Genomic DNA, 27,852 nt, shown 5'->3' on the forward strand with positions numbered 1-27,852 from the left:
GCATTAAAAGAAGGAAAGAAATCACACCAAATTCAAATAATGTAGTATCTTTTAAAAGAGATTTTCTTCTAGCTTTGATTATCTAGCAATATTGCATTGACTGTGGTTTTGCATCAATTTAACTTTTCCAAATCAGCATTTCAGACATGGTGTAGGAAAACATGAAGATGATTGTAAATCAGGATTGCCTGGCCCATGGTGCCTGCAAAGATTTGAATTATTTCCTCAACATTTTACAGACATTCAAAAAAAGACCTTGCCATTGAACCCCAGGGTCGTGGTGGTGTCCCTGAAGTCCCTCTCTTAAGGCGCTAATGCCTTGGCTATTTGGAGTCCAGTACACATCACGCCCCGGTAATTCCAGTTAGCAGGGGCGCTGGCACCCCTGCACTGCGGCAGGACCTCAGCACTGCGGCAAACTGTTGCGGTTGCGCAGCCAAAGCCGGAGTGGAGCTTTGCTACGCATGCGCATATGGAACTGGTGCGATTAGTTGGTGTTGCTGCGGTGACTCAAGCGCAGAGTGGAGCGGTCGCCGGAGATGCCTGACGGTCTGTACTGAGGAGCGGCTAGCAGCGCGATGGAGCGGGCCAGGTTAGCCGTGTGGATCTCTTCCCTTAGAGACAGCCTGGGAAATAATCATTTTTGTTTGTTCAAGTGTTCCAAGTTTGTAGAACTTAAAGTATTATTGTATATAGTGGGAATCTGGCTCTAAAGTTCTTTGTCCTGGAGAATTGAATGGTACATTTTTGAAGGTTTGGGGATTGGTTGGACCTCCCTGGATGATACTCTGACCATGCTGTGTCCTATTGCAATTGGTATACGCCACTGTATCGTGTCCCATCAGATCCTTTCTAGAGTGGCCCTTTGTCCTTGAGATATGAGGCCATGACTGTGGTTGAGGAGGGTATATTGTGATGGCTGTGGTGCAAAAGGCAGGGGAAGGTATGACGGGGTGGGATCAGTGGGGAATCCACACTACCAAGGAGGGGGTGACAGGGTAGGGCATCGGGTATTGGTGACAGTGGTATCTGGGGGTAGTAGGGTGGCTGCAGTGGTGATAAGGATGGGTCTTTAGGGTGAGGTGTCCACTACGATGTGATCGTGGTTGTAGCAATGGTGTCCGCCATGGTGGTAGTGGGAGGGAGTAGAAGGTAGGCTGTTCTTGGTTGTGATGGTAATGAGGGGGTAGCAACGATGGCCGTGCAGGTGGATTGGGGGTCAACAAGGTGGCCACTATGGCAGTGATATGGAAGAGGTGGCAGGGTGACTAACAAGGTGATCATGGTGGCCGTGGTTGGGGGGGAGGCAGCGAAGTGACCGTCGTGGTGGTGGTAGGGAGGGGCGGAGGTGGTAAGGGGCAGTGGGGGTGGCTGCCATGGTGGTGTTTGGGAGGGGGGTGGCAGGGAGGCCACCGTGAGGGTGATACAAAGAGGGCAGCACGGTGAAAGGGGTGACCCACCTTGGGTATGGTATGTGTGGGGGTGGTGAGGCAGCCATGATGGTGGTGACGGGAGGGGCGATCGGGTGGTGTTGGGGGCAGTCGTGGTGTGTGGGAACCTTGGAGAGTGGCCGCCATGGTGGTGGTTGAATTAACGCAGTAAAAGGCGGTGAGGGCAGTGGATCTGTAGTCTGGTGGTGGGCTGACGGAAAAGGCAGCGAGTGGTCCACAACCCTTAGTTTGAGGGAAAGGGGAGACCGTTCAATTGTTCTCTAATCTGAGGCAGTCTAAAGAGTTTATATTAGGGCGAACCTGCTATCCATTACTCACCTGAAGGGATAGCTGCACAAATGTTTGCTTTAGATATTTTACTCCTTCATAATTCCTCGCTTTTGTGGTTTTGTAAGATTAGGGATATGGTGTGCAGAGTTTGCTTTATGAACTTGTGAGAGTTGTACCACGTTCTGGGATGTAACACTGCAGAGGCGTGTCTTATCTGCACTGATTTTTCCTGTATTCGGAATAAGGGTTTCAGGGGTCCACTGCCGCGTCACGACCATTGTGCGGCTCGCCAAAGATGGCTGCCGCTGCAGATGTGCGGATCTGCGCAGGCGTGACAGGGTGGGGGGCAGCCTACCCCTCCCCCAGTGCCGCAGTGGGGGAAGGGTAGTCTATGCACCTTCTCCCAGGCAGCAATTGCGGCGGCACCTTCACAGCGCAGTGCTGAGGGGAGGAGGCTGGCAACGTGGGCAAGCTGCCCCTTCCCCAAAGTGCCGCAGTGGGGAAGGATGCGGGATTTTGGGTGCGCAGGCGCAACTGGGAAGACACTGTCTCCGCCCGTCAATGGGGCGGGCACCGGGGGAGGGGGTTTGCACAGCGTCCGCTTGGTGGGGCTGGCAGCTACCCCTTCACCTGTCTGCTGTAACGGCTGCTCCTGCCTTCTTGTGCTGCAGTGCGTGGAGGGAAGGAAGACATGGAATTGCTGAGCTTGTACCTTGGGCCACCCCTTCCCTAAGGCCACGTTGGAGTGGAGGGGGCAATGGGGCAATGGATTTGTACATTCTATGCCTGCCTAGACTGGCAGCCATGCTGTGCCCCTACTTTTCTGTTGCGCCGGAGAAGGGAGAGATGGGGGCCTGCTGGCAGGGCAAGAAAGGCGAAGTCATCCCGTGATCCACAGTGCTATTACTTAAGGCAGCCCCTATCAATGGTGCTGATTTTAAATGTTTTCTGACTTATAGGGGTCCACCTTTTCATTTTTATAGATTCCCTAGGTTGTATTATGAGCAGTCTCTTTAATATTCAAAGGGGATTCAGTAACCCTTTAGAAAACCCCTAATTACATTTGATTTCCACTTTACAGATTCGATACTTGCACAACTGCATCACCTTTAAGAGTGTCATATTTCTTAATCTGTGGATGTTCTTTTTGTGATGCGGCCTTTATATACCGTTTCCTTAAATCGGGGATCAGGGCTCCTCCAGGGTTTTTAGGAGCTGAGACCTGTAAGTTTTCTTTGCTGAAGGGGAACAGAGCAAAGAATCAGAAAAGTGGAATGCTACACGGCTGTAAGTATACGTTGGATTAGGGAATTCTTGCCCTAGTCAGGTTTTTAAAGTGATGCTTTTGACCCATCATTTTGAAGTTGGACCTACTATGAAAATTTGGTGAGAATATATAATTAAGAAAGTAACTATTCCAGTGTTCTGTATTCCACTTTTGAAGGGGACCATTTTCAAGGACTTTGTTTTTCTTTGCGGAATGTTGATGGGCTTGCTTTTTTTTTTTTTCCCTCTATCACAAACAATATGGTTGTGCTAAGTTGCAATGTAATTAAGGAAAACATAAACCTAGAAGACTTGGAAAGCTTTGTTGTGGAATTTTTTTGAGTAGTTTTAGAAATAGCAGGAGGCTGGAATCTGTGATACTTACGGTTTGCTCATTTTTTCCTACTTGTAGACACATACCGTTTCAAATAATTATAATTTGCTTTAACTTCTGATCGTTTTGGCTATTTGCAAAATGAGCGTGTATTATCCTGATCAGCCATTTTGTAGTTTTTCACGCAGACTCAGGATCTCAATATGGTGGATCCTTTTGGGAAGACCTCTGAGGTTTCAAGGTCTCTGCCTTGCCCACTGAATATTTGGCTTAGTATCAGGGCTTTTTGAAAATGACGAGGCAGTGTGAACCCTTTCTGTGGTTTAGGGCAAGGAAACAGTCCAGGGATTGTTGTATTGCTATCTAAGGCAAGGTACTGTCTGGTTTGGGTTTATTCAGATTATTTTGTATTATATTGGTTTGCCCAGTGCATCTGTCACATGTTTCATTACTGAAATACTTTCCCCATATGTGGTGATGCTACATCTTTATTCCTGCCCTTTCCTCTGAATGTTGTCAGATTTGTTTTTTTAAAAATTCCACATTTAAGATGTCAAGGCCTCAAAGTTACTTTTTTTTTTTAATTGGAGTTTTGTTGACACACAATGCTTCATTAGTTCCAAGTGCACAACGTAGTGATTCAACAACTCTCTATGTTGTGCAGTGTTCATAAGTGTTGTTACCCTCTGTCACCATACAGTGCTGTTAAAATACATACCATTGACTATATTCCCTATTGCATTCCCCTGACTTACTCAGTCCATATCTGGAAGCTTGTACCTCCCACTCCCCTTCACCTATTTTGCCCCTCCCCACCATTCTCCCCTCTGGTAACCACCAGTTTCATCTCTGTTCTTTTGGGTGTCTCTGTTTTTTTTGTTCTTTTTTTTTTTTGATTCCACATATAAGTGAAATAATAAGGTACTTGAATTTCTCTGACTTATTTCACTTAGCATAATACCCTTTAGGTCCATCCATCTTGTCAAAAATGGCAAAAAAAATTTTTATAGCTGAGTAATACTGTATTTATATACTGCATCTTTATCCATTCATCTATTGACAGACACTTAGATGGTTGCTTTACTATCTTGGCTATTATACATAATGCTACAGTCAACCGAGGAGTGCATGTATGTTTTTGAATTAGTGCTTTTGTTTTCCTTGGGTAAATAATCAGAAGTGGAATTACTGGATCATGTGCTATTTCTATTTTTAAATTTTTGAGGAACCTATATACTGTTTTCCACAGTGATTGAACCAGGTTACATTCCTACGAAGAGTGCATGAGTTTCTTTTTTCCACATCCTTACAAAGAGTTATTTCTTGTCTTTTTGATACTAGCCATTTTGACTGGTATGAGGTGATATCTCATTGTGGTATTGATTTGCATTTTCCTGATGATTAGTGATGTTGAGCATCTCATGTATCTGTTGACCCTCTATATATCTTTGAAAAAAATGTCTATTCAGTTCCTCTGCCCATTTTTAATGGGATTTTTTTTATTTGTGTGTGTGTGTGGGCATGTATGTGCACGTGTGTGTTGGGTTTTATGTTATTTATATATTAAGCCCTTATCAGATACATTACATTATCAGATACGTTACATTATGTTAACCCCTTATCAGATATATCATTTGCAAATATCTTCTCCCATTCAGTAGATTGCCTGTTTTTTGTTGATGTTGTCCATTGCTGTGCAAAAGATTTTTATTTTCATGTAGACCCTATAGTTTAATTGTTTTTGTTTCTCTTGCCAGAGGAGACCTCTATAGGAAAATTTTGCTAAGGCCAACATCTAATAAATTACTGCTTATATTTTCTTTAGGGAGTTTTATGGTTTCAGGTCTCACATTCAGGTCTTTAATCCATTTTGAGTTTAATCTTACTTTGACATTGTACTCTGCTACTTAGCTATATTTAGAAAGAATCCTTGAATTAAGTAGGGTATGAGTATTGACTCAACATGACAGGGACAATGAGATTTTTTATCTTTCTTAGTGTACATTAGGATTTTATTGCTGGTCTCCCTTGCCCCTTCCACTTTTGTGGCCCAGAGCCAGAAAGCTTAAGAGTTGTTGATGGTTAAGGTTGTCTCTCTCACTAACAAAGGTTGTGTAAGGGAGTCATTTCTTTTGCCTTCTAGTTCCTGAATGCTGGCTGGCTTAGAATTTTCTTTTTGATGGTTCCACAGGTTTTGGTTTAGAGGCACTGATTTTTCTCATGATTATGGGAAGATCTGTAGACTGAGATTACCTCACATTTTCTTTTTTTATTTTTCATTCTTGAGATCTTAGTAGTTGAATTTTTATTAGTTTTTTTGGGGGGGCAGATGTAAGGCATATTATATATTTGACAAAATGTTAGGCTATTTGGAAAAACATTATGTGATCTCATCACTTGTTGCTTCTCATTGTATTTCCAAATTAGTATTATTTTTTTAATGAAAGTAATTTTGGAGCAAAAAAATTAACATTGTGCACATACAACATTTTCCATGTTTTTTTGATTAACTTTTTAAAGTATGTTCTATGCCCAATGTGGGGCTTGAACTCACAACCCTGAAATCGAGTCACATGCTCCACCGACTGAGCCAACAAACCCCATTTTTTTCCTTTATTGTTTACTGATTTATTTAAGATTTTATTTTTAAGTAATCTCTACACCCATGTGGGGCTTGAACCCACAACCCTGAGATCAAGAGTTGCATGCTTCATGGAATGAGTCAGCCAGGCACCTCTCTATTTTTCCTTTAAATGCTTATTTTCCAAAAGCTGGTTTCTAGATTGTGAATGCAGTAGGAAGATTATAAATGCACCCACATGTATGTATACAAACTTTCTATATCGTGAAAACAGTGCTGCTCCTTGATGATTTCACATGTAGCTTTAATTTTTTTTAAAGATTTTATTTGTTTATTTGACAGAGAGAGACACAGAGAGAGGGGGAGCACAAGCATGGGGAGTGGGAGAGGGAGAAGGCTTCCCACAGAGCGGGGAGCCCAATGTGGGGCTCGATCCCGGGACCCTGGGATCATGACCTGAGCCGAAGGCAGATGCTTAACGACTGAGCCACCTAGATGCCCCATACATGTAGCTTTAAAAATGGATTTAGAAAATTGAATAATTTTGTGTACTGTTTCATTTCTTCCATGAACTCAGACTTTTTCATACTGAGCAACTGCTATGAAGGGATAAAGGAACTGAAGATTTTTATTTTTTTAAATTTTTTGGTAATGGGTTATTTTCAGTTATACTATTAGATTAATCATAATTGATGGTCTATGACCTAGAGGTCTATGATAGTTCTTTTTATTATATAATTTTAATATAATATTAACAAATATATTTGTGAAGCCATGTTTCATCAATAAATACTTCATTCCCTTTTGGCACTGAATGACAGTCCATTGTATTGAATATACCATACTACACCATATTTGGTTTATCCATCTTTTAGTGGTTGTACTTTGGGTTGTTTCCACTTTTTGGCTCTTACAATTAAAGCTGCTAGGAAAATTCACACTCAAGTTTATATGATTTTGTTTTTTTTTACTCCCTCTTGTGTTCACTTTGGCAGCACATATATTTTACTCTCTCTAGGAGTTGAATTAGTGTCAAATGCTAAACTACGTGGTTCACATTTTTAGGAAGTGTCAGAGGCTACACCATTTCACATTCCCACTACCAGTTTCTCTACCTCCTCCTCCACTCCGGAGGTATGAAGTAGTATGTTTGTGGTTTTTATTTGCATTTCCCTAATAACTATACTGATAATTAAATACCTTTTTTTGTGCTGATACAAATTTTTATGTCTGTGGAAAGCAATCTGTTCCAATCTTTCACCCATTTTTAAGTGGAGTTTTTTCATTTTATTATTGAGTTGTAAGCATTCTTGAGCTGTGTGAATTGCAAATATTTTCTCCCATTTGGCCAGGTACATTTTCACTTTCTTAATAGTGTCCTTTGAAGCAAATACGTATTTTACTTTTGATGAAATCCAATTTATGGATTCCTTTCTCTGGTACTTCAGGTATCTAAGAAACCATTGCCTAATCAAAGGTCAAGCAGACTAGCAAATTATATACTTTTATCATTTAAAAATCTGATATGTACATTTGTGATTTTTAAATGATTTTTTTAAAGATTTTATTTATTTATTTGACACAGAGAGAGAGCACAGGCAGGGGGAGCAGTAGAAGGAGAGGGAGAAGCAGGCTTCCCTCTGAGCAAGGAGCCCAATGCGGGGCTCAATCCTGGGACCCTGGGATCATGACCTGAGCTGGAGGCAGACGCTAACCATCTGAGCCACCCAGGCGCCCATGATTTCTAATGCTTGACTGAAACACTAAAGTTTTTGAAGCAGTAAAACAACTTGGGTTTATTGAAAAACTATTTGGGTTATTTTGCATAATCTAACATGAATTTGAAAATAGCAAGTGTTCAAAGAATTAGTTTTGGCGATGCTTCTTTGAATTTTGCCCTGGAGGGAGGGGAGCCTGATGAAGTGAAGTTAGTGAAGTGGCTGCCTTTAGCTCAGGTTGTGATCTCAAGGTTCTGGGATCGAGCCCCATGTTGGGCTCTCTGCTCAGTGGGGAGCCTGCTTTTCCCTCTCCCTCTGTCCACCACTCTGCCTACTTGTGCTTGCTCTCTCTCTGTCAAATAAATAAAATATTTTAAAAAATGAATTCTGCCCGGGAAATATTACATTGCATGACTTTTGTAAAATGCTTTTCCTCTATCCTCTCTGATTAGCATTGTTAAATTGCAGTTGTAAGAGTGGTTCCTATAGTTTCTAACATGGATGACCCAGGTGGGAGATAACATGCTCAGATCCCTTGAGCAGCCATTTTCTGAGCTGCTCTGGAGATCATAAGATGGTGGTAGCTATGTTGGTTTTATGTATTTATTTTTTGTTTAAGCATCCCTTTTATTTATTGTTTTACAAATCCTAGGAAAACATTTGCACAGGAGGTTGCTTAAGTAGAAATTTTATAATTTAAACTTTATGCTTTATTCCATTATACTAAAAGATCCGTCCTAATAAAATATTTTCAAACCAGGGACACGTGGGTGGCTCAGTCAGTTAAGCCTTTGCCTTTGACTCAGGTCATGATCTCAGGGTCCTGGGATCAAGTCCCTGGTCAGACTCCCTTCTCAGACGGAATCTGCTTCTCTCTCTCCCTCTGCCTACCTCCCTCCCCTGCCCACCCCCCCCCCGCTCCTCCTCGCTCTGTCTCTCAAATAAATAAATTTAAAATATCTTTAAAAATGTTTTCAAACCAGTTTTGGAATCAACATTGCTATTTTTTGAGGGTATGTAGGTATGGGTAGTAGGTTAGTGCATATAAGTATATCTCTGTAAATATATAGCTTTATTTCTGCATAATATAAAAATAAGTGGAAATATTTTCTTTTTGCTTAATTCTTGGATATATCCCCCCCCCCCCAGTTTTCTGATGTTAGGGGACCTTTTCTTTTTTTAAGATTTTATTTATTTATTTGGCACAGAGAGAGAGAGAACAAGAAGGGGGAGCAGCAGAGGGAGAAGCAGGTTCCCTGCTGAACATGGAGCCTGATGTGGGGCCCAAGCCCATGACTTGAGCCAATGGCAGACACCCAACCAACTGAGGCATCCAGGCACCCCAGGGGGCTTCTTTCTTCTTCTTCTTCTTTTTTTTTTTTTTTTACAAATTTATTTGAGAGAGAGGGAGGGAGAGAAAGAGAGAGGGTGTTTATGAGGGGGGGACGGAGGGAGAGAAACTCAAGCCAACTGCCTGCTGAGCACAGAGCCCGACATGGGGCTCCATCTCACCAACCTGAGATCATGACCTGAGCCCACACTAAGAGTCAGACGCTCAAATGACTGAGACACCCAAGTGACCCTGATGTTAAGGGGCTTCTAAAGGGAGAAAGTGGTTTTAGGATAGATCCTGACTATTAGAGGATATTTTCATTAAAATTTTGCCATGTTACTTTTCCACCATTTTTATTGATAACAATTGATGTACATTACTACTGTACCTTGTTTTAATTATATTATAAGCACTTTAAAAACTCCATTATATAAAATATAGTTCTAAATACAGCCTTTAGGGGTGCCTTGGTGGCTCAGTCATTTAAGCCGAGGCTTCAGCTCAGGTCATGGTCCTGGAGTCCAGGGATCAAATCCCACATCGGGCTCCATGCTCAGTGAGGAGTCTGCTTCTCCCTCTGCCCTTCACCCTGCTTATACTCTCTCACTTGCTCTCTCTCGCAAATAAATAAATAAAATATTTAAAAATAAATACAACCTTTAAATAAGTGGTTATTTTAAAGTTGATGAAGTCTTACAAAATAAATTCCTCTTTCTGCTTCAGGGACCGCTTACACCTGAGACGGACTACGGAACAGCACGTACCAGAGGTGGAAGTCCAAGTCAAACGTAGAAGGACAGCCTCACTGAGCAACCAAGAGTGAGTATAGTCTGGGTTGAGAATCAATTTAGTTTAGAATTCTTGTTCAAAGTTGAATAGAGTATCATGCAATGAGGGGTACTGAAATGAATTTAATTAATGAAAGAAACCTATGCTTATAATATAGAAGATAAGGCAAAATGGTTGAGTCAACCTTAATCAGGTAGTACTAACTTAGGTTAAATTTTAGTAAAATGCATTTTTTCCCAAATGTGTAGGTGAGTTTTATCAATAAAATTCTACATCCTTCAAATTTGATATTTACAGATTTCTGTTTTATTTATGTTACTAAATCACTTATATGTTTGCAAAATTTTTTATTCATTGACCGAAGGCTACTTTATGTATTCATACATATACCGCATTATTCAGATTTTTATTTTTGGTTAGTACATTTATCCAATTAAAAACTTGAAATGTGGGGCACCTGGGCGGCTCAGTCGGTTAAGCAACTGCCTTCCGCTCTGTTCATGATCCCAGAGTCCTAGGATCTAGCTCCGCATCAGGCTCCCTGCTTAGCAGGGAGCCTGCTTCTCCCTCTCCCTCTGCTGTTCCTGCTTCTACTCTCTCACTCATGCTCTCTCTCTCAAATAAATAAATAAAATCTTAAAAAAACCTTGAAATGTATACATTTGTTCCTCTCTTTACATAGGATATCTACACAGAGGTACACTTTTATTTTTTTAAGAGATTTAATTATTCCTTTTAGGGAAAGAGAGTGTGAGATCAAGCTGGGGGAGGGGCAGAGGGGGAGAAAGAGGGAGAATCTCCAGCAGATTCCCCACCAAGCATGGAGCCTGATGCAGGGCTCCATCCCAGGACCCCAGATCCTGATCAAAGCCAAAATCAAGAGTCAGACACCTAACCAACTGAGCCACCCAGGCACCCCCATGCACTTTTAAATTTAGGTTTCCAGAAGAGTGATTTTAATACAAAACATACTAACATTTTTAATGACATGATACATACACAGTATTTATTAGATCTTGCATTTTGTTATTATCACAAATCTTGACAGAATCAGTGGGTAGCATTTTTTCCCTTTCCCAAAGCTGTTTTATTTGGTTATTTTCCAAAATTACAAATATTAAAAATACATGAATATCGTTTCTTTATAAAACACTTAACTTTGAGATAGAAAGTATCTACTTCAACTTACCATTGCCCTTCCCTCCCTAGAGATAATCCACAGGTATGTAGATGTCTATATTGTTAGACCTTTTCCTGTTCATTCATGTGTATGCACACATGCAAGCAGGGAGAAGGAGAGGCATACTTGTGATCTCTTTTTTTTATTTTTATATTTTTAAAAGATTTTTATTTATTTGACAGAGACACAGCGAAGAGGGAACACAAGCAGGGGGAGTGGGAGAGGGAGAAGCAGGCTTCCCGTGGGGCTCGTGGAGCAAGGAGCCCAATGCAGGACTTGATCCCAGGACCCTCCCAGGACCTGGGGATCAAGGCTTAAAACTGAGCCACCCAGGCGCCCCAACTTGTGATCTCTACATATGCGAGATTTATTGTTCTGCAACAGTATGTCTTTGGGGATCTTTCTATTTCAATGCATATAAATACCTCATTTATTTTACAGATTGTAGAGTATGGGTGGTTTAATAACAATTTCATTTATCAGTAGCTTACTGATAGATTTGCATTTCTTTGCTATCATCAACAAAGATAAGGGCAGTCAATTTGAAAGTTAATATTCTTTATCTATATTAATTATTTACATTTTATTTCAGTTCCTCAAATATAAAACTTTCTTAAAAAACTGTTATAGTGGAGCCTGGGTGGCTCAGTTGGTTAAGCATCTGCCTTTGGCTCAGGTCATGATCTCAGGGTCCTGGGATCCAACTGTGCATCTGGCTCTCTGCTCATCAGGGAGCCTGCTTCCCCTCTCTCTCTGCTTGTTTCTGCCTACTTGTGATCTCTCTTTGTCAAATAAATGAAGTCTTTAAAATAAAAAAACAAAGATGTTATAAAGTGGGGGTAGAATTTTGTCTTCTATTTTTGTTATTTGCTCATTTTATGTGGTAAAGTTGCAATATATTCATTTGCACATTTCAAATTACTGGTGAGGCCAACAATTTCCCCATTTTCCCTGTTTATTTATTCTTCTGAGCTCATTATTTTATTACATTTTTATTTTGGGAATTTCTTTAAAAGAAGTATTTTGCGAATGGATATTCTATGTAATTTGTTCTTTTTTAAAAAAGATTTATTTATTTGAGAGAGGCAGAGAATGCCTGCCATGTGTAAGTGAGGGGGGGAGAAGGGAAGAGCAAGAGAGAATCTCAAGCAGACTCCCTGCTGAGCATGGAGCTCTAGCAGAGCTCAACCCCACAACCCTGAGATGATGACCTGAACCAAAATCAAGAGTTTGGCCACTTAACTAACTGAGCCACCCAGTTGCCCCTATAATTCATCATTTATAATAAACTTTTTGCCATATTAATTTTCTCTTGTATGGTAATGTCTTTTGTAACTTAAAAGCTTTTAAAAGTGGTATTTTTACCCAGAATCTCTGGAAGTATCTTGAGTTTGTTTAGAGATTGTGGTTGAGGTATGGGGGATTCTCTTGAGGGGAGGATATTTTGTTAGTGGGTAATGGTTCTGTCATAGTTAAATTTTGTTATAGTTCTTATCTTATGCAGGACCAGTGTGAACCAGCATAACAGGTAATCTCATTTTCTTTAAGACCTCTTTAGGTGTCATTTTCTTGTTCAAATCTGTGGAAACATTTTGTTGCTTTCAAAGAAGAAATAAGTTCATTCCTGGCCTCTGCTGTTTATATTACATATAAATACTACAGGGTGCTAAATGGGCAGGGGAGTTTTGAGTTAGGGAAATAGTGTAATTTCCCCAGTCATTTATCTCCATTTTGAGAGTAAGTGGATTATAAAATGGGTAAGCAGTGTTGATACTCGTTAAGCCTTGCATAATACATGCTCAGAATTCTCTCAGGATTGGGATAGTTAACAGTCTGTTTATTTTGATAATCCATCAATATCCCACATTTTCCCAAACCATAAGTGCTAAAAGTCAGTATTCCTGAGAAATTGTGTGGTACTGGTTCTAATGCTAATAAAGATTTGCTATTCATGTTCCATCCAAGATACAAAACCAAATTGAATAAAAACCAAAACGATGCAGATGAAACCTCTCACAGACCAACAGTAATTGTTAATAGAAGCTCATTGGTTTTTATTCTTGGAATTGATGATTATACCATCTTCTGATAGATCTGTCAAGTAAATCAGTTTTTGATTTTTGGGGCTGGTGAATGTGTTTCCTGTTTCTTGGTGTATTGTAAATTTGAGAGAATTTGGAGATTGGGGCTGGAGACTCTTCTGGATAATCTATTTTATGCACCCTTTTATATGTCTTTCTAAATTATATTCTGCATTTATGAACTGAATGTTACGTGTACTGCATTTTATTTTCTTGGTTTTAGTTCAGTCTGCAGCTGAATTTCAGGTTAAACCCAAGAGGAACACTCCAATAGGAGTTTAAGAGGGCCAAGGAATATATTTTTGTTTTCTCTGAAACACTTTCAGAACCATATTAGGTCAGACTCTTAGTTGCCATTTGGTAATAAAGGATTGGAACTAAGAATACCCAAATAAAAATGGGACAATTTAAAAAGCATGAGCAATGTAATGAAGACTCTTAATGGAGTTAGTGCAGTTTTGACACGTTAAGGGTACAGTCCCTCCTAAGATTACCCTCAAAACAGATACCAACTGCAAGCCCCAGAGTTTCTAGTCCACCTGCACTTCTCAGCATCTGGATAGAGATTCAGGGTTTCCACTATTTCCTCAGGTTCTATGATTTTCACAGCACTCAAGAAAAGCACTACACTTACTATTAAGTTTACTCTAGGGGATACAGATCAGGATAAGCCAAATGTAGAGACTCATAGGACAAGAGCCATAACTTCATGTCCTTAGGTTGTAATACTCTCAGCTCATCAATGTATGTATATTGCCAAACAGGAAGCTCACCAGATCTGTGGGTGCTTTCTAGAGGTTTTTTTTTTAATATTTCATTTATTTATTTGAGAGAGAGAGCATGAGCAGGGGGTAGGGAGAGGCAGAGGGAGAAGCAGATTCCCTGCTGAGCTGGGAGCCCAACATGGTTAGATCCCAGGACCCCGGGATCATGACCTCAGCTGAAGGCAGATGCTTAAACAACTGAGCCACCCAGGCACCCTGCCTTCTAGAGTTTTTATTAGAGTTTCATTGTTTAAACATGATTGAATCATTGGCCATGTGGTTGCCCATGGGCCCCACACTCTAATCACATAGTTGGTCTTTGTGGCTTGGCCAGCCCCTGTCCTGAATAATCTAATTAGCATTAACTCAGGTATGATCCAAGGCGCCACCAAGAATAATGAAGATACTTCTATCACTTGGTAAATTTGAGAATTTAGAGGTTACCTTCCATGAGCCATGGAGAAATTCCAACCTAATTCTTTATTATTTAACAGAATGTTAAAAATGCCATTTTAAAACTGTAGAAAAATAGTGGAATATCTTTTTTTCAGGGCCATTTCCAAATCTATTGAGTAGTTTGATAAATAGACACATGCATATATATGCGCACATGTAAGTGTACACACACTTAACAAGGGCTGAATTGCTGGTGATTTTTTTTTAATGCTTGTCTTGCTAGCCAGTAACACTTCTACATCATAATTTACAGAATCAGATTCACAGCCAGATTACTGATTCATAGGGATATACTGAGGACTTTTGTCTGGAATTCCCTTGCAACTAATAGGTAGTCAGTTTATATAGTTTGAGAGCCTAAAATTCTGGGCTCTGGTAGTTCCTTGTTTCAGGTGGTTACTTCTTGGAGTATTTAGTATGGATAACAGCCTTAATATCTTGCTGGAAATGGCCTTAGCAAATGCCTCCCTCTTGTTGCTGAGGGTTAAAGAATTGTTTCCAGATAGGATTGGAAAGTGAGTAATGTATATGGTTTGATGGTTTTTCCACAGGGCTTTTTAAAACAAAAGAACTTTTTTTTTATTTTAAAGTTTCTTGGGTAGTATCTCTAAAGTAGTAAGTATCCTTCTGTTCCTTGCACATTCTATGTACAGAGAGACTCCTATTTCTTCTTTATAGTCTCTTCACAAGGTAATGGGAAGCTCTGACCCTAATTGAGTCTCTCCTTAAATGTAAGGTTCTACATATTTTCTTTCATGTTGTTACCCATATAGGAAAATCTCTTTTCATTTATATTCATTTTATATATTGTGCTCTTGTCATAGGTGTCAGCTGTACCCAAGGCGATCTCAGCAGCAGCAAATACCTGTGGTGGATTTCCAGGCGGAACTGAGACAGGCATTCTTAGCTGAGACACCAAGAGGTGGTTAAAGCAGTATTGGAACATCCAGGTAGCTGATTTCCAAGTGAAAAAACAGGTTAGAACTGATTGAGTCATGGTTAGGAATAAATAAATAATGTGTTTGGAGGTCACTTAATTACTTGGGATGTGTTAAAATACATTTTTTTCTTAAAAATTTCATAATTGAATTTAAATAAAAAAATCCATATAATCACATTGCAGAAAGATTAAAGAAGTAAAAGCAAGCAGTAGGACCTTGGTCTTCTTAACCCAACACTTAGTTTCCCAGTCATTCTAGTGCATGCTTTTTAGGTAGTTTATTTGTATTTAATTTCTATTGGTTTTCCAGTTAATATTATATAAACATACTGCATTATAAATGGATGCTGAATATCCTGCTAATGAATGTTTTGTAATTACCTTTTGTGAGAAACTTCATCTTTTTCCTGGTAGTTTCAATAAAGCTTCAGTGAACTGCTAAGCATAACATATTAGATAGGATCATTTACTCAGCTATGCAGATGTGAAAACAAACTGAATCAGAAGTATTAGCTTAGGTACATTTTCTAAATTGTATTTCAAAGTATTAGTCTCTGTTACCCTGAATAAATAATGGAAAAAAATGGAATGCCAGTTACGATACACTTTCACCTGCATTGGTTGTTTTAATTACATATCATTTGTGCCTACTGAATTATAAATACACATCACATCATAATCAGATAAGCTAAATAATTTTCCATGCATATTTACTAATTATTCCTTTTTTTGTTTTGTCTTTTTTCACTTTTTTGTTTTCAACAACGTATTTGAATCAGCTGACAATGTATCAATGTATTTGATTCAGCTGACAATGTAATAAAAATATTATCCATGATTTTTTTCAATGTGATATAGATTTATTTACAGTCTGTCTTTTTATGTTTTATGTGACCTTTTTAAAATTTTAATATTTGAATGCCTGTAATCCAAAGGGTTTAATATACTTTTTAGAAACTAGGAGACAGGAGCCTATTGATGAGTTTTGTTCTAGATTTTCTTTATTTCTGTTTTGGTGTATTACCTCTCAACTCACATTAATTAGGCCTGTTTATAGCCACTATTTTGAGTTTTAAATTAAAAGATGTAAAACAGATTTTCTGAGAATTCTCCCCTGCTGCATCCTTTACTCAGCGTTCTCCAGTAATTACCTGGAGCCGATTGCAGGGCAGTGGCATTGATTTCAGACAGTGGAATCTGATCATTGTCCCCAGCTGTTCCCCAGAGTAAGGCCATTTTTAAATGATTAAGTGAGAAAAGCAGATTTTTTTTTTTAAACCAGGAGTTTTTTGGCTCTTCAGTGCTGTTCATACACTCTTGTAAGTTCCTAAGTATAATTATTTATTTATTTACCTGGGGCTTATGATCAAGAGTCAACATGCTCTACCAACTGAGCCAGCCAAGCACCCATATAATAATTAAGTCATACATTATGATCTTCATATAGGATCATCTGGTTTTCTGATACTCTGTTTCATGTGCTAGTTAAACAGCACTTGTTACTGGGATTATTTTAGAGCAGGGTTTAGTAAAGTATCTGACCCACTCACTGTTTTCCTAAAGGACATTTTATTGGCACACAGCCATGTCCTTTCATTTGTGTATGGTGTGTTGCTGTATTTGTCACTACAGCAGCAGATTGGAGTAGTTGTGACAGATTGAATGGCAGGTAAAGCTTGAAATACTATCTTCTTCCTTGAAAGAAAGTTCTCTGGCATCTTTCTTAGAGAATCACATTTAAAGATGAAAACACCAAGTTGGGACAGTGGGGGACTGGTGATACTATAGAAGGTGGTGGAGAGAAAGGGGTTATAAAGGAAGTTATATGAAAGTGAACATTACAGGGTAGGGAACCAGATAAATTTCTGGGATAAGGCTCAAGTCTAAGAATCATGTCTAAAGAATAAATGTAGATGGGTAGTTTTTAAATACATTTTAACAATTGGTATATTTTCTTTTTTACAATAAAAATCTAAAGCTTCCAAGTGATAGACAAGAAAAATGGGGAGGTAAACCAAAGATTTTAAAACCCATGTTTCAGGCACAGCCTAAGGTTGACTTTTCTTTCATTTTCCCCATTTGCTTTTTTTTAGTTGGAATCATGCTTTTAAATGAATTTATTTTGTATTTATTTCACTTAAATGTATATCACTGTTTCCTCATTTTATTATAGTCATAATTATCATTTCTAATGAATAAATGATAGTTCATTCATGATTTACTTTTCCTTGTACTTGTTTGCTATGCTTTTATAAATATTCTATATTTTAAAGATATATTTGGTATCTTGAATTTATTAGGATAAGTATCCAATTGTGGACTGTAGGGTATACACATTAGTATGACTCTTAAATGTTTTGTTACATTGCTTTCTGACAGCATCATAAGCGTTGTTTGCCATCAAGAATAATTACTACTAGTGCTAGTTTCTCAGTACCATCTTTGTGTGTCTTTTTCTTTGATAAATAAACAGTTCCAAAAATGGAAAATTGTTTTCTTTGTGTGTGTGTGTGTGTGTGTGTGTGTGTGGTTTTAATTGGCATTGCTTTGTGGATGAATACTTTTTTCCATTTATTGTGTTTTCTCCTTTTACTTGTTAAATTCTACACATTTTCTGTGAAGGGTGTGATATTTTACCAGATTTGAGTGAGCATTAATGCATTACCATTATTATATGATTTCTCATTTGTTGTATGTATCTTGGACAAGTTTGACCATCTTATCTTTTCACTTAAATTTGTATAAAGTTTAATCATTTGAAAGTCCAGACTTTCCAAAAGTTTAAGAACTTCTTCTGTGAGGAATCTCAGGATGTTTGAGTCAGGGGGCCATTTATTTGCTTATGCTTTTTGATGTAAGGAGACTTATCATAACTGTTAATTCATCAGTGCAATGTGATGTTGCTGTTCTTACGCTGTTCTTCATGAGGCATATTGCTGTCATTTGCTATGGAGATAAATTTGATCAGTCTCCAAAGTGAAACATCCTTTCCCTTATAAGTGTTCATGACTATGGTATACTAAATTTAGGAATAAGAGATAACTTTCTAAATCTTAGGTCCTATTCGTTAAGGAGAGTCTTTTCTTAACCACTTCATTCAACCCCTATTCTGAGTTGTGAGTAAAATGTGTATCTCTTATTTATATAGAATATTTTATATTATATTACACATCTGTGTTCCCAGTTCTTTAGGTCTCCAGTTCTTTAGTTTATGACTCACATCTCCAGGTACATTTTTATACTTGATAACTGGTTAACAACATCTAGTAGATGTGGAAGGGGTTTATAAACTCAGCAGGTTAGGTGATGGACAGAAACAGGACTGCGACTGGCCTTTCCTTTTTACTCTTCCACTATACAAAGGAAATGTTTGAATTTGTTGGTTAAGTTAAACTATGAATTAAGCCTGATAGTTGTGTTCACTGAAATGCCAGTTGGGACAGAATATTTAAACTGAAGCTGATAGGGAAATCTGTACTTGAATCTTTTTGGTATCTGAAGGTAAAATTTTGTTTCTGAATTTTAAAGTTTTATTGGAAAGGTGACTGACTATAAATTCACCTTAAATGTACATTTGATGCTGGGTTCCATTACATCCTTACGTAAGAAACTTTTCAGTGATTACGTTTTTTTTTTCCCTTAAATGAACTCTTGAAATCTAGCCCTACTGTTTTTTCCTTTTGTTCTAATAATCACAGTCTTGCGGTGCAGTGTCTGGTAGTACGTCTCCATTGTTGATGGTAGAGGGTGTGTACTCCAGTAATAGTGTCTTGTTGAATGGTTAGCATTTTTGTTTTTGTTTTTATTTTTTTTCACTAAGGATGATATAAAAAGTAATGTTACAAACTTTGTACATTATGTGAAAGTCTTGTTGACATTTTACATTTTAAAAAAGCTCTTTTGATTTATAGTTTATATACCATAAAATGCACCTAAATTTTTCATAAGTACACTGACTTTTGCAACCATTGTCAGGTACTTTTAGGATGCTGCATTACCAAAGTAAGATCCTTCATGCTTATTTACATACATTCCCTGTTTCCACTCCCAACTTCAGGTTACCATTTAATTTACTTTCTGTTTCTATGTGTATTTTTTCTATTTCTGTAGATAATTTACTTTCTGTTAATAATGGATTGCTGAAGACTTTATATCTTAATAGATACAATATTATGAAAATTGCTAAAAAATGAAAATTGCTACTTTAAAAATAAACAAGTACAGGATTTAAACAGCTTCATAGATAATCCTGTCAGGATGAAGAACATCTGTATTATAGGCCTTAAACTACATATGTTGGCTAATTGCATTCAAATAAAAAAAACTACATTTATTTGGGGAGGGTTGGGTACATTAGTCTGCTGATTTGAATAGATCTTTTGAGATCTTTACATGTCAGTTTTATGCAAAACATTAATTCATGTACAAATATTGGATGCTACAAAAGGGGGGTATCCCTGATGTCATTTATCTTTAAAGACGTAAATTAGGTAGATGGAAGAAGAAACAAGTGTATAGATATTATAGTTAGTTAAGATAAATTTTGGATGGACTCCTGGGTGGCTCAGTCTGTTGAGCATCTGACTTTGGTTCAGCCCCACATCAGGCTTCCTGCTCAGTGGGGAGTCTGATTCTCTCTTTGCCCCACTCCCACCCCCCTGCTTGTGCGATCTCTCTCAAATAAATAAATAAAATCTTTTTTTTTTAAAGATAAATGTTAGAGAAATATGGACGATGTTGAGTATATAGGTAGATTGTCTTTCAGAAAAAAGGCACAAATGGTGCATGGCAGTTTGCATTTGGAGAAAAAAGGTTAAGAGATATTCTGAGTAATGATGAATTTATTTTTTTAGATAATCTGTTACTCCAAATTCTCATAAAATGCATTTAACAACCATCAGATTTTTATAATTATGGGGCAACATCTACATCTTACCACCCGTAACTGAATTTTTTCTTTCCTACTATTCTTTTTCCTTCTTATCTAGTGTCCTATAGTTCCACATGGAAAACTGTATCCTCAAAACATTCTTTTACAGTATTGTTTTGATGTTATAGTTCACACCCACACTTTAAATGATTTTATTTTCACATCCTGAAATAATTCATAATATACTTAACCAGTGTACATAGCTGTTTGAAAAGTGTCTCTGTTGAAAACAACAATTTTAATGTCTGTATTGTTAAAAGTAAAATTATATTAGATTTTGTTTATGATATGGGGCTACATTTCTGCATAAAGCCAAATTCCCATTCAAGTCTAATTTGTGTGTTTACTTTTCAAATAAGTATAATTGGTAGCTTGAGACCCTTTTCCAGTTTTGACTATATTTGATTTCCAGACTCAAGAACATTTTCATTAGTATATTGGGAAAAATAACACTGTTGTAATAATGCATTTTTTTTTATTGCTAAGAAAGTTGCCCATATATCCTAATAAACATACTTCAGTTGTATCCTATTTTAATGTAGGAAGTCATAAGCAGGTACATGATAATGCATTTGGTTCCTGGCAAAGAAAGATAATCTAGCATTATTTTGAAGTGCTTTTGGCAGGGTTGAGGAGTGGGGGGAGATTGAATTTGAAAACATTTAGGTGGTTTAACTAGGAAGCAAAGGTTTTAACCCAACTCAGGACAGTAATTCAGATGGCTAAACATAAGGATATCAAAATGTTGAAATAGAGATGAAACGGTGTTAACTTGGGACCAGAGAATGAAGCACTACCTAAAATAAGAATGGAAAGAAAAGAGATCACAATTTTTGGAATGGGAAATAAAAGCAATTTTTGAAACATTTAAAAATTTCTGCATAAAGCAAAAATTTAATAAACTTTGTCAATTTTAAGTACATAAAATGGGGGAGTTAAGGTGTGGGAATAGTGAAATGTGGTGTTCACTTGGTGGGTATAAGAACATGGGAAGTCTTTTGAACATGTCTGTTAAAATGATTTTCATAAAAAATTGTCTGCCTGTTTTTAAACATGGTAGATTGCAGTGCAGCTAGATCATGCTTTCCTCTGCAGGCTCCATCTACTGTTTGAAGCTTCTGCCCCAAGCTTGCATTGTTTGTAGGAGAACCTGCGTCATACCTTTATCTGTAGCCTTCCCTTAGGTCTTAAGGATCCTGAAACCTTACTGTGGACATTGGATTTGGTGGAACAGCAACCATGGTAAGATATACATTAAGACAGAAGGGTGAAAAGCAACTGGAAGGCTTTGGTTTACCAGAGTGTGGGTTGTCTTTGGGTTCTTAATGTTAGAAATAAGGAATAAATCTTCAGAGATGGTATCTCATTGTATGATTTATCAACTGAAGGAAAGCTGTGTCTGTTGTTCTATTGTAGTGAAAGATGAAAACATCTTAAGAGGGATCTTATATGTGAGAAAATACAGAAGAGAATTTTCATTATGATTTACAATAGTAAGGGGCAATCTAGTAGATGGAAAACTCAGGTTATAATAGACATAAAGTCTACATTAAAAATGGAGGGGTCTAGCAATTCACAGCATGAGAAGTATACAATAATAAACAGTCTGTAGAGATAAAATACACTAATCAGTTTTGTGGTTCTGTTAAAGTTTAAATAACTTACAGCATGTATTCCCAACAGGAAAGATACCTTAAAGCAGCAAAAATTGATTTGGAGAAGTGGAAGGAATATTAGATTTTACAATAGCTTGTGGTCTTCCTAAGGACTACAGTATATAAATAGAGATACAGATTTATCAGCATATTAAAATTTCAGTGGAGTGGGTGATTTAGGATAAAAATATTTTTTAAAAGGTGACTTAGTAGGATAAATGAAACTGAAGGAAGTTTGAGAAACACTGATCCAAGTTCTGAATGGGAGGAGATGTGGGGTGTGATATAACTAGGATAAAGGTCTTTGGGGGAACTAAACAGTAGTTTGCATTGGGTTGATGGGAATTGGGAAGTTTCTGATGGAGGTAGGAATTTCCTGCTGTTTGGGTATGTGTCTAGGGAAAAAGAAATAGTCCATGGGGTCGAGTGTTCTAAAAGATGGTGGGATTTGGGATTAAAATTGGGAAAGGAGAGGAATTAGAATCATAGAAAATACTAACATGAAACTAGGTTTGTGAATCTGTTGGGGAAAAAATACAGTTAGGGAATATAGTTAGGATGATGGGAAACTGCATAGGGAGACAGTCTGAGAAGTAGAGGGTTCCACAGAGGAGTATAGTGGTCCTGGGCCTAAATTTGGTCCAGCATCTTGAGACTGAAGGGATTTTTGGAAAAAACATGGGAGGAAAGATGGGTTAAGGAAACCAAGTTTAGATTGATAATAGGAATAGGGAAGACATGGTGGGGAGACAAGCTGATGAGTGACAACTTTTCTTACTCCTTTCAGACTGTGGGAAAGAGCAGCAAGATGCTGCAGCACATTGACTATAGAATGAGATGTATCTTGCAAGATGGCCGAATCTTCATTGGCACCTTTAAGGCTTTTGACAAGCATATGAACTTGATCCTCTGTGATTGTGATGAATTCAGAAAGATCAAGTAAGACAACTTTGGGTTTGGATAGTGAGAGACAGATGATAGAGGGTAACTTAAGGAGGGAGGGAAAATGTGGCAGGGTTTATCTATTGCCTGACCTCCTAAACCATCACTGAATTGAATCAGAGTCTCCCCGTCTTAAAGTCAGTGTACTTACTGTTTTAAGTTTGCAAACGTATTCATGAACTTAATTTGGAAAGAACTCACAGTATGAGCAGAGTATCAAGTTATATATATTTAAAAAGTTATAAAATGTTATTGATAGGTTAGGTTCTGTAGTATTTCTTCAGACTGAAGGAATCATAAGAATAACAATTTGTTCTTAATGGTTGAGGAGTTGGGATATTAGAATATGCCAGGCTAGTTTTAACATTTGTTCTGCTAGCCTCTTTGTATGGTCCTTGTTTTGTCTAAATCATCATGTGCAGTGTTGATTTGGTGTCCATTCTTAACCCTCTTTCCTTATTGTATTTGTGATTTGTCCATTTCATTTCTTCAGGAATAACCTTTGTGTTTGTGCCTTACCACATTAGGCTACCCGGTTTATACCTGTGACCAAGGAGCTTCCTTTCTCAGGGCACTATTGACCATCTGCAATAAGATCACAGAAATTGGTGGATTTTAGTGGCATCCTACTTCCACCCAGTTGACTTACTATTCAGAGCAGTTGAGTTGGTGCTTTTAATATCATCTCTGGACATGCAACATGGCTTTGTTTCAGGCTTTTATCATGGGGCCGAACTTGAGAGGCATCACCCTGGAGACCTGGCTTGATTTACTTTATTTCCACAGTCCGTGATAAACCGTACAGATGTTTAATTTGCCTACTTCACATAGGTTTTATTAAATCTGAAGAAAAAGGCGATGCTCAGCGCCAGTTGTCTGCTGTACTCTTAAGTCTGTTCCTCTCAGGCAAAAAACATATTCCTCATCTTTCCCTTTTCATGTATTCTCAGTCTCCTCCCCGCACACCAAGTAGGATTATATCAGATATTCTAGGATGGTGGATGTTTCAGTGTTAGTTTTTTTGTAAGTGTAAATAATCCAAAATTTTCCCCTAAAATACAAGAATCCCTATGATATTGAAAATTCTAAAGGTATTTGAGAGTTTTAGGCATATTAATTTCTGTTTCCCTTTTCTCACTAAGTTATAGGGATAATTTCACATGCATAATGCTTTAAGGTGTGCATTATTCTCTGATAATACTTAGTGAGGATTGTTGAATGGCACTGTCAATTGCTTTTACCTGTATTATGTAGTATATGCCTCATGAATGTATGATTTTTGCTGCTGACAGTTGTGACTCTACACAAGGTTTCTCTCTCTTTTTTTAATTTGTTTTTAATTCCCCATGGTTATATAGTAAGTGGTAAGGCCAGAAATGCATAGGCATCTCTTACTCAAAGCCTTACTTTTTTCTTTATCATTTGGTATGACATCATTGCCTGTTATTGTTACTATTTTAGCTGTCATCCAGATTTACTTAAAAAAATAATTTTAAAAAATTAACTTCCCATGTTAACATGAAAACACATTTCAGTTTACTTGTCTTAAAAGTTTTAGCCACATAATTTGCATCTCTGTTTAACAAAGAATAAATTAATCTTGCTGAAATATAACACTGCGGGAACATTCTGGAAAATTTTGATAGGAAAAGGGCTTTACCATTTACCCTTATATGTCAGTGAGTCTAGTGTTTTTGTGTTTTGTCATAGTTTAGCATGAATATCTTCCATCAATTATTGTCTTCCATCAATTATTGTCTTAGTTGATACTTAACTGTAAATTTTAGTGAGTGATCTCTAACTTAGCTTAACAAAGTTTACTTTTGATTTATAGGCCAAAGAATGCGAAGCAGCCAGAGCGTGAAGAAAAGCGGGTTTTGGGTCTGGTGTTACTACGTGGGGAGAACTTGGTTTCCATGACTGTGGAAGGACCACCCCCCAAAGATGTAAGGGAACTGTAGGATAGGGCAGAATATTATGTGGAAGGACATCACAGTATTTGAGATGTTTGCTAAATGAGGGTACAAAGAGGCACAACAATAGTATACATTTGTCAAGTACAATGTGCCCAGCACTTAAGGTCAGTGCTAACTTGCCCATATTTGGTGATTAAGGACTTTCTGATGAATTATTCTATGTGCTGGGGACTCCCTAGATAAGGGTGGGAGTGGCTTATTTATATGTACTCAAAATTTGACATAATGTACATTTAATCGAATGCCTCCATAGTGTACTTGTGTATTCCTCTGAATATAGAATTAATACAAGCTAGGTGGTGTGGGAAGATAGTGGGAAGAGTGATCTTTTAGGAATAAGACTATTCATAACATTGGTGAGTCATTTGATTTCAAATAATTTTTCTTGTTTCAGACTGGCATTGCTCGGGTACCACTTGCTGGAGCTGCAGGAGGTCCTGGGGTTGGCAGGGCAGCTGGCAGAGGAGTGCCAGCTGGTGTTCCAATTCCCCAAGCTCCTGCTGGATTAGCAGGCCCTGTCCGAGGGGTTGGGGGCCCATCCCAACAGGTGAGGAACTAGGAGAAGGTTTTATATTACTGAGAGAAGGTGCCTAGAGGCTGAATAGGTTTAAAAGCACATCCTATACTATGTAAGCAGCATATATGTTATAGAGGGTGCTGAAAGACAAATACACATTAGGAGGGGAAAGGATTAAAGCCATCGTGATAAGAGGAACTCACCACAATTGGTGAGTAAGGAGAAATACAGATGGGTAAACCAGAGTTGAGAAAATGTGAAAGGACTTAATAGGTTAAAACAGGGAATGTAGGGTTTTAAGAGGATGTATTAGTGTGCCAAGATTTTTAAAATGAAAATAATGGGAGAAATACAAAATTGCTATAATTATTTCATATTTAATAGGCTGTGGTATCCACCAATTATTTTGTGTTTGAATAATGTGAGAATGTGCCTTACCTTGACTGTATCTGACCATGCCTTCTCAGGTAATGACTCCACAGGGAAGAGGCACTGTAGCGGCTGCTGCAGTTGCTGCCACTGCCAGCATTGCTGGAGCCCCAACTCAGTACCCACCAGGACGGGGGACCCCACCCACTCCTGTGGGCCGAGCAACACCACCTCCCGGTAAGGAAATGATACAGAAGTAAGAGAATTGGGCGCATGTGGAAAAATATATTATCTGGAGGAAGTGAGGACTAAAAATACTCTTAAGAAGACACTGAACTAAGGAATAGCCTAAGTACCTAACTAGTTGCTTAGATTATGTTTCCCACTTTTAAACAGTAGTTTTTAATGAAAAGATGTGGACTCTATTGTTGGGTATGGCTTACATGGTAATGGTCCAGGAGAAATTGTTCAACCTTTTACTTAGTATCTGGGCCCATTTCTTTAAATATTATCTTGTATTTTATTCTGTCATCTTAGCTGAGCTTATTTATGAGGACTTTATCTCTGCCATTTTTCTTCTTCAGGCATTATGGCTCCTCCACCTGGTATGAGACCACCCATGGGCCCACCAATTGGGCTTCCCCCTGCTCGAGGGACGCCAATAGGCATGCCCCCTCCAGGAATGAGACCCCCTCCACCAGGAATTAGAGGTGAGTGGCTACACTTTTGTGCAGTGGTGCCAGCTGGGCCCCTTAATACTTACGTGATGTTTTTCTAATGGTCCCATGGAATTTTGCTTTTTTTTTCCCCCCAGGTCCACCTCCCCCAGGAATGCGTCCACCAAGACCCTAGGATACTGTTGATCCTTCCTAAGTCACCCTTTTCCCTGCAATGTGTCTTGTGAAATTGTGTAGAGTGTTTGTGAGCTATTGTTTCCTCCTTGCTGCATTAATATTAGCTAATAAATGCACAGAGCAATTAAACTGCGAGGTACTGTTGTATGTTGTACAATTTTTTGCCTGATGATTTTATTGAGATCAAAGTGAAGACTGGGATTTTCTGGTCTTAAAGTTATTATGGACTAGGTGAATTCTGTTAAACAATGCATTTAAATAATTTTCTCTTTAATTCTTAAGATAAAATGGTTGTGATACCTGATTAAGCTTCCTAACTTTCACTTTGTGCATTGAGTGGTATCAGTCCATAACCTTGACACAAAAGAAAACCCTTAACCAGGGGGTTAAGTGGCTAGGCTAAGCCTCACATAATGGCATCTTCCTCTTTCATACATACCTGAAGGGAAGAAGGGATGGGATGAAAGGCCTTGTAAGGCCACCTATGGAAGGAAACTGTGGTACTGAATCAGACTTTGCTCATTAAATCAAAGCATTTGGAATTGGAGATACTCCTTTTCATGGAAGATTATCTCAGTTGATGAGCTTCTACAGTGCCCTTGTGACTTGTGTGATCAGAATAGATGATATGATCCTGGAATAATCATCACTACCTACCAGTAAGTATTTCCTTATAAATTTTTAAATTAATGGAAGAACCTGGGTACTGGGAGCCAGGGAGATTTTATATTTGGGTAAGTTGTGTTACTTAAAATACAGATAACTCATACCCTAAAATGTAGTTGATACTCTTGAGTACGAATTATCCAATTGCATCACTTAGTGATGTACTGAAAATGTTTAGAGGAGTGGACGGTATCTTCCAGATGCCCAAATATCTAGGTCCAGTTTGAGTTGGTTATGTAATAGTGATGAACTCACTTTTAAAAGGAAGGGGGAAGAGGTTTTTTAGATTTCACTGCTAAGCTTTCAACTGGGCAATGAATCAATCTTTATTGATTGTAAGAGTAGTTTATAAAATAGGAGTTAAAGATTGGTTTTAACTCCTTAGTAAATTCAGACTAGTAGATTATGCCGCCTTCTTTGATTTTACCAAAAAAAGGTTGTGTGTATATCACCATTTCCATCTTTTATTTTTTATTTTTTTATTTTTTAGAGATTTTATTTTTAAATAATCTCTATATCCAAAGTGGAGATCCATATCACAGCCCTGAGACTAAGAGTCATATGCTCTACCGAGTGAGCCAGCTAGGTACCCCTTCAATTTCCATCTTTTAAATCATGACCTTTCAACTAATAGTCTCCAAAGGAAAAGGGACCCTCAAAATTACTGCAGTTGTCACCAAATTTATATGGTCTCTCCCAAAGTAGTTTCTAGTCTTGGTGGCCACTATCAGGAAGGGAACATAAAGTAGCCAGGTCCTCCTTGGTTTAGTGGGTTTGTAT

The 27,852-nt window shown here is 38.1% G+C and overlaps 2 protein-coding genes across 4 annotated transcripts; both read left to right on the forward strand.

Annotated features, from left to right (window-relative positions):
- The first annotated feature begins 504 nt into the window (after positions 1-504).
- Positions 505-21,270, forward strand: SNURF (SNRPN upstream open reading frame). Of its 3 annotated transcripts, none has more exons than XM_088024971.1 (4): positions 505-592; positions 9,677-9,772; positions 15,048-15,200; positions 21,189-21,270. In XM_088024971.1, the coding sequence occupies exons 1-3, from the start codon at positions 579-581 to the stop codon at positions 15,151-15,153; spliced, it is 216 nt and encodes a 71-aa protein (XP_087881097.1). In that variant the 5' UTR covers positions 505-578; the 3' UTR covers positions 15,154-15,200; positions 21,189-21,270. The 3 variants fall into 3 exon arrangements, with proteins under 3 accessions (XP_087881097.1, XP_087881098.1, XP_027978627.1); XM_088024972.1 differs by having other exon boundaries at positions 15,048-15,173; XM_028122826.2 differs by lacking the exon at positions 21,189-21,270 and adding an exon at positions 15,943-17,369.
- Positions 21,237-26,541, forward strand: SNRPN (small nuclear ribonucleoprotein polypeptide N). Its single transcript, XM_028122825.1, has 7 exons — positions 21,237-21,335; positions 22,536-22,687; positions 24,525-24,636; positions 25,061-25,213; positions 25,651-25,789; positions 26,137-26,262; positions 26,367-26,541. Exons 1-7 carry the CDS (start codon positions 21,333-21,335, stop codon positions 26,402-26,404), a joined length of 723 nt encoding a protein of 240 aa, XP_027978626.1. The 5' UTR covers positions 21,237-21,332; the 3' UTR covers positions 26,405-26,541.
- Positions 26,542-27,852: the final 1,311 nt, after the last annotated feature.

This window comes from Eumetopias jubatus, unplaced genomic scaffold (genome assembly GCF_037043125.1).
Source record: "Eumetopias jubatus isolate StellerSeaLion01/CBP00866 unplaced genomic scaffold, mEumJub1_p1.0 scaffold_7, whole genome shotgun sequence".
Lineage (NCBI taxonomy): Eukaryota > Metazoa > Chordata > Mammalia > Carnivora > Otariidae > Eumetopias > Eumetopias jubatus.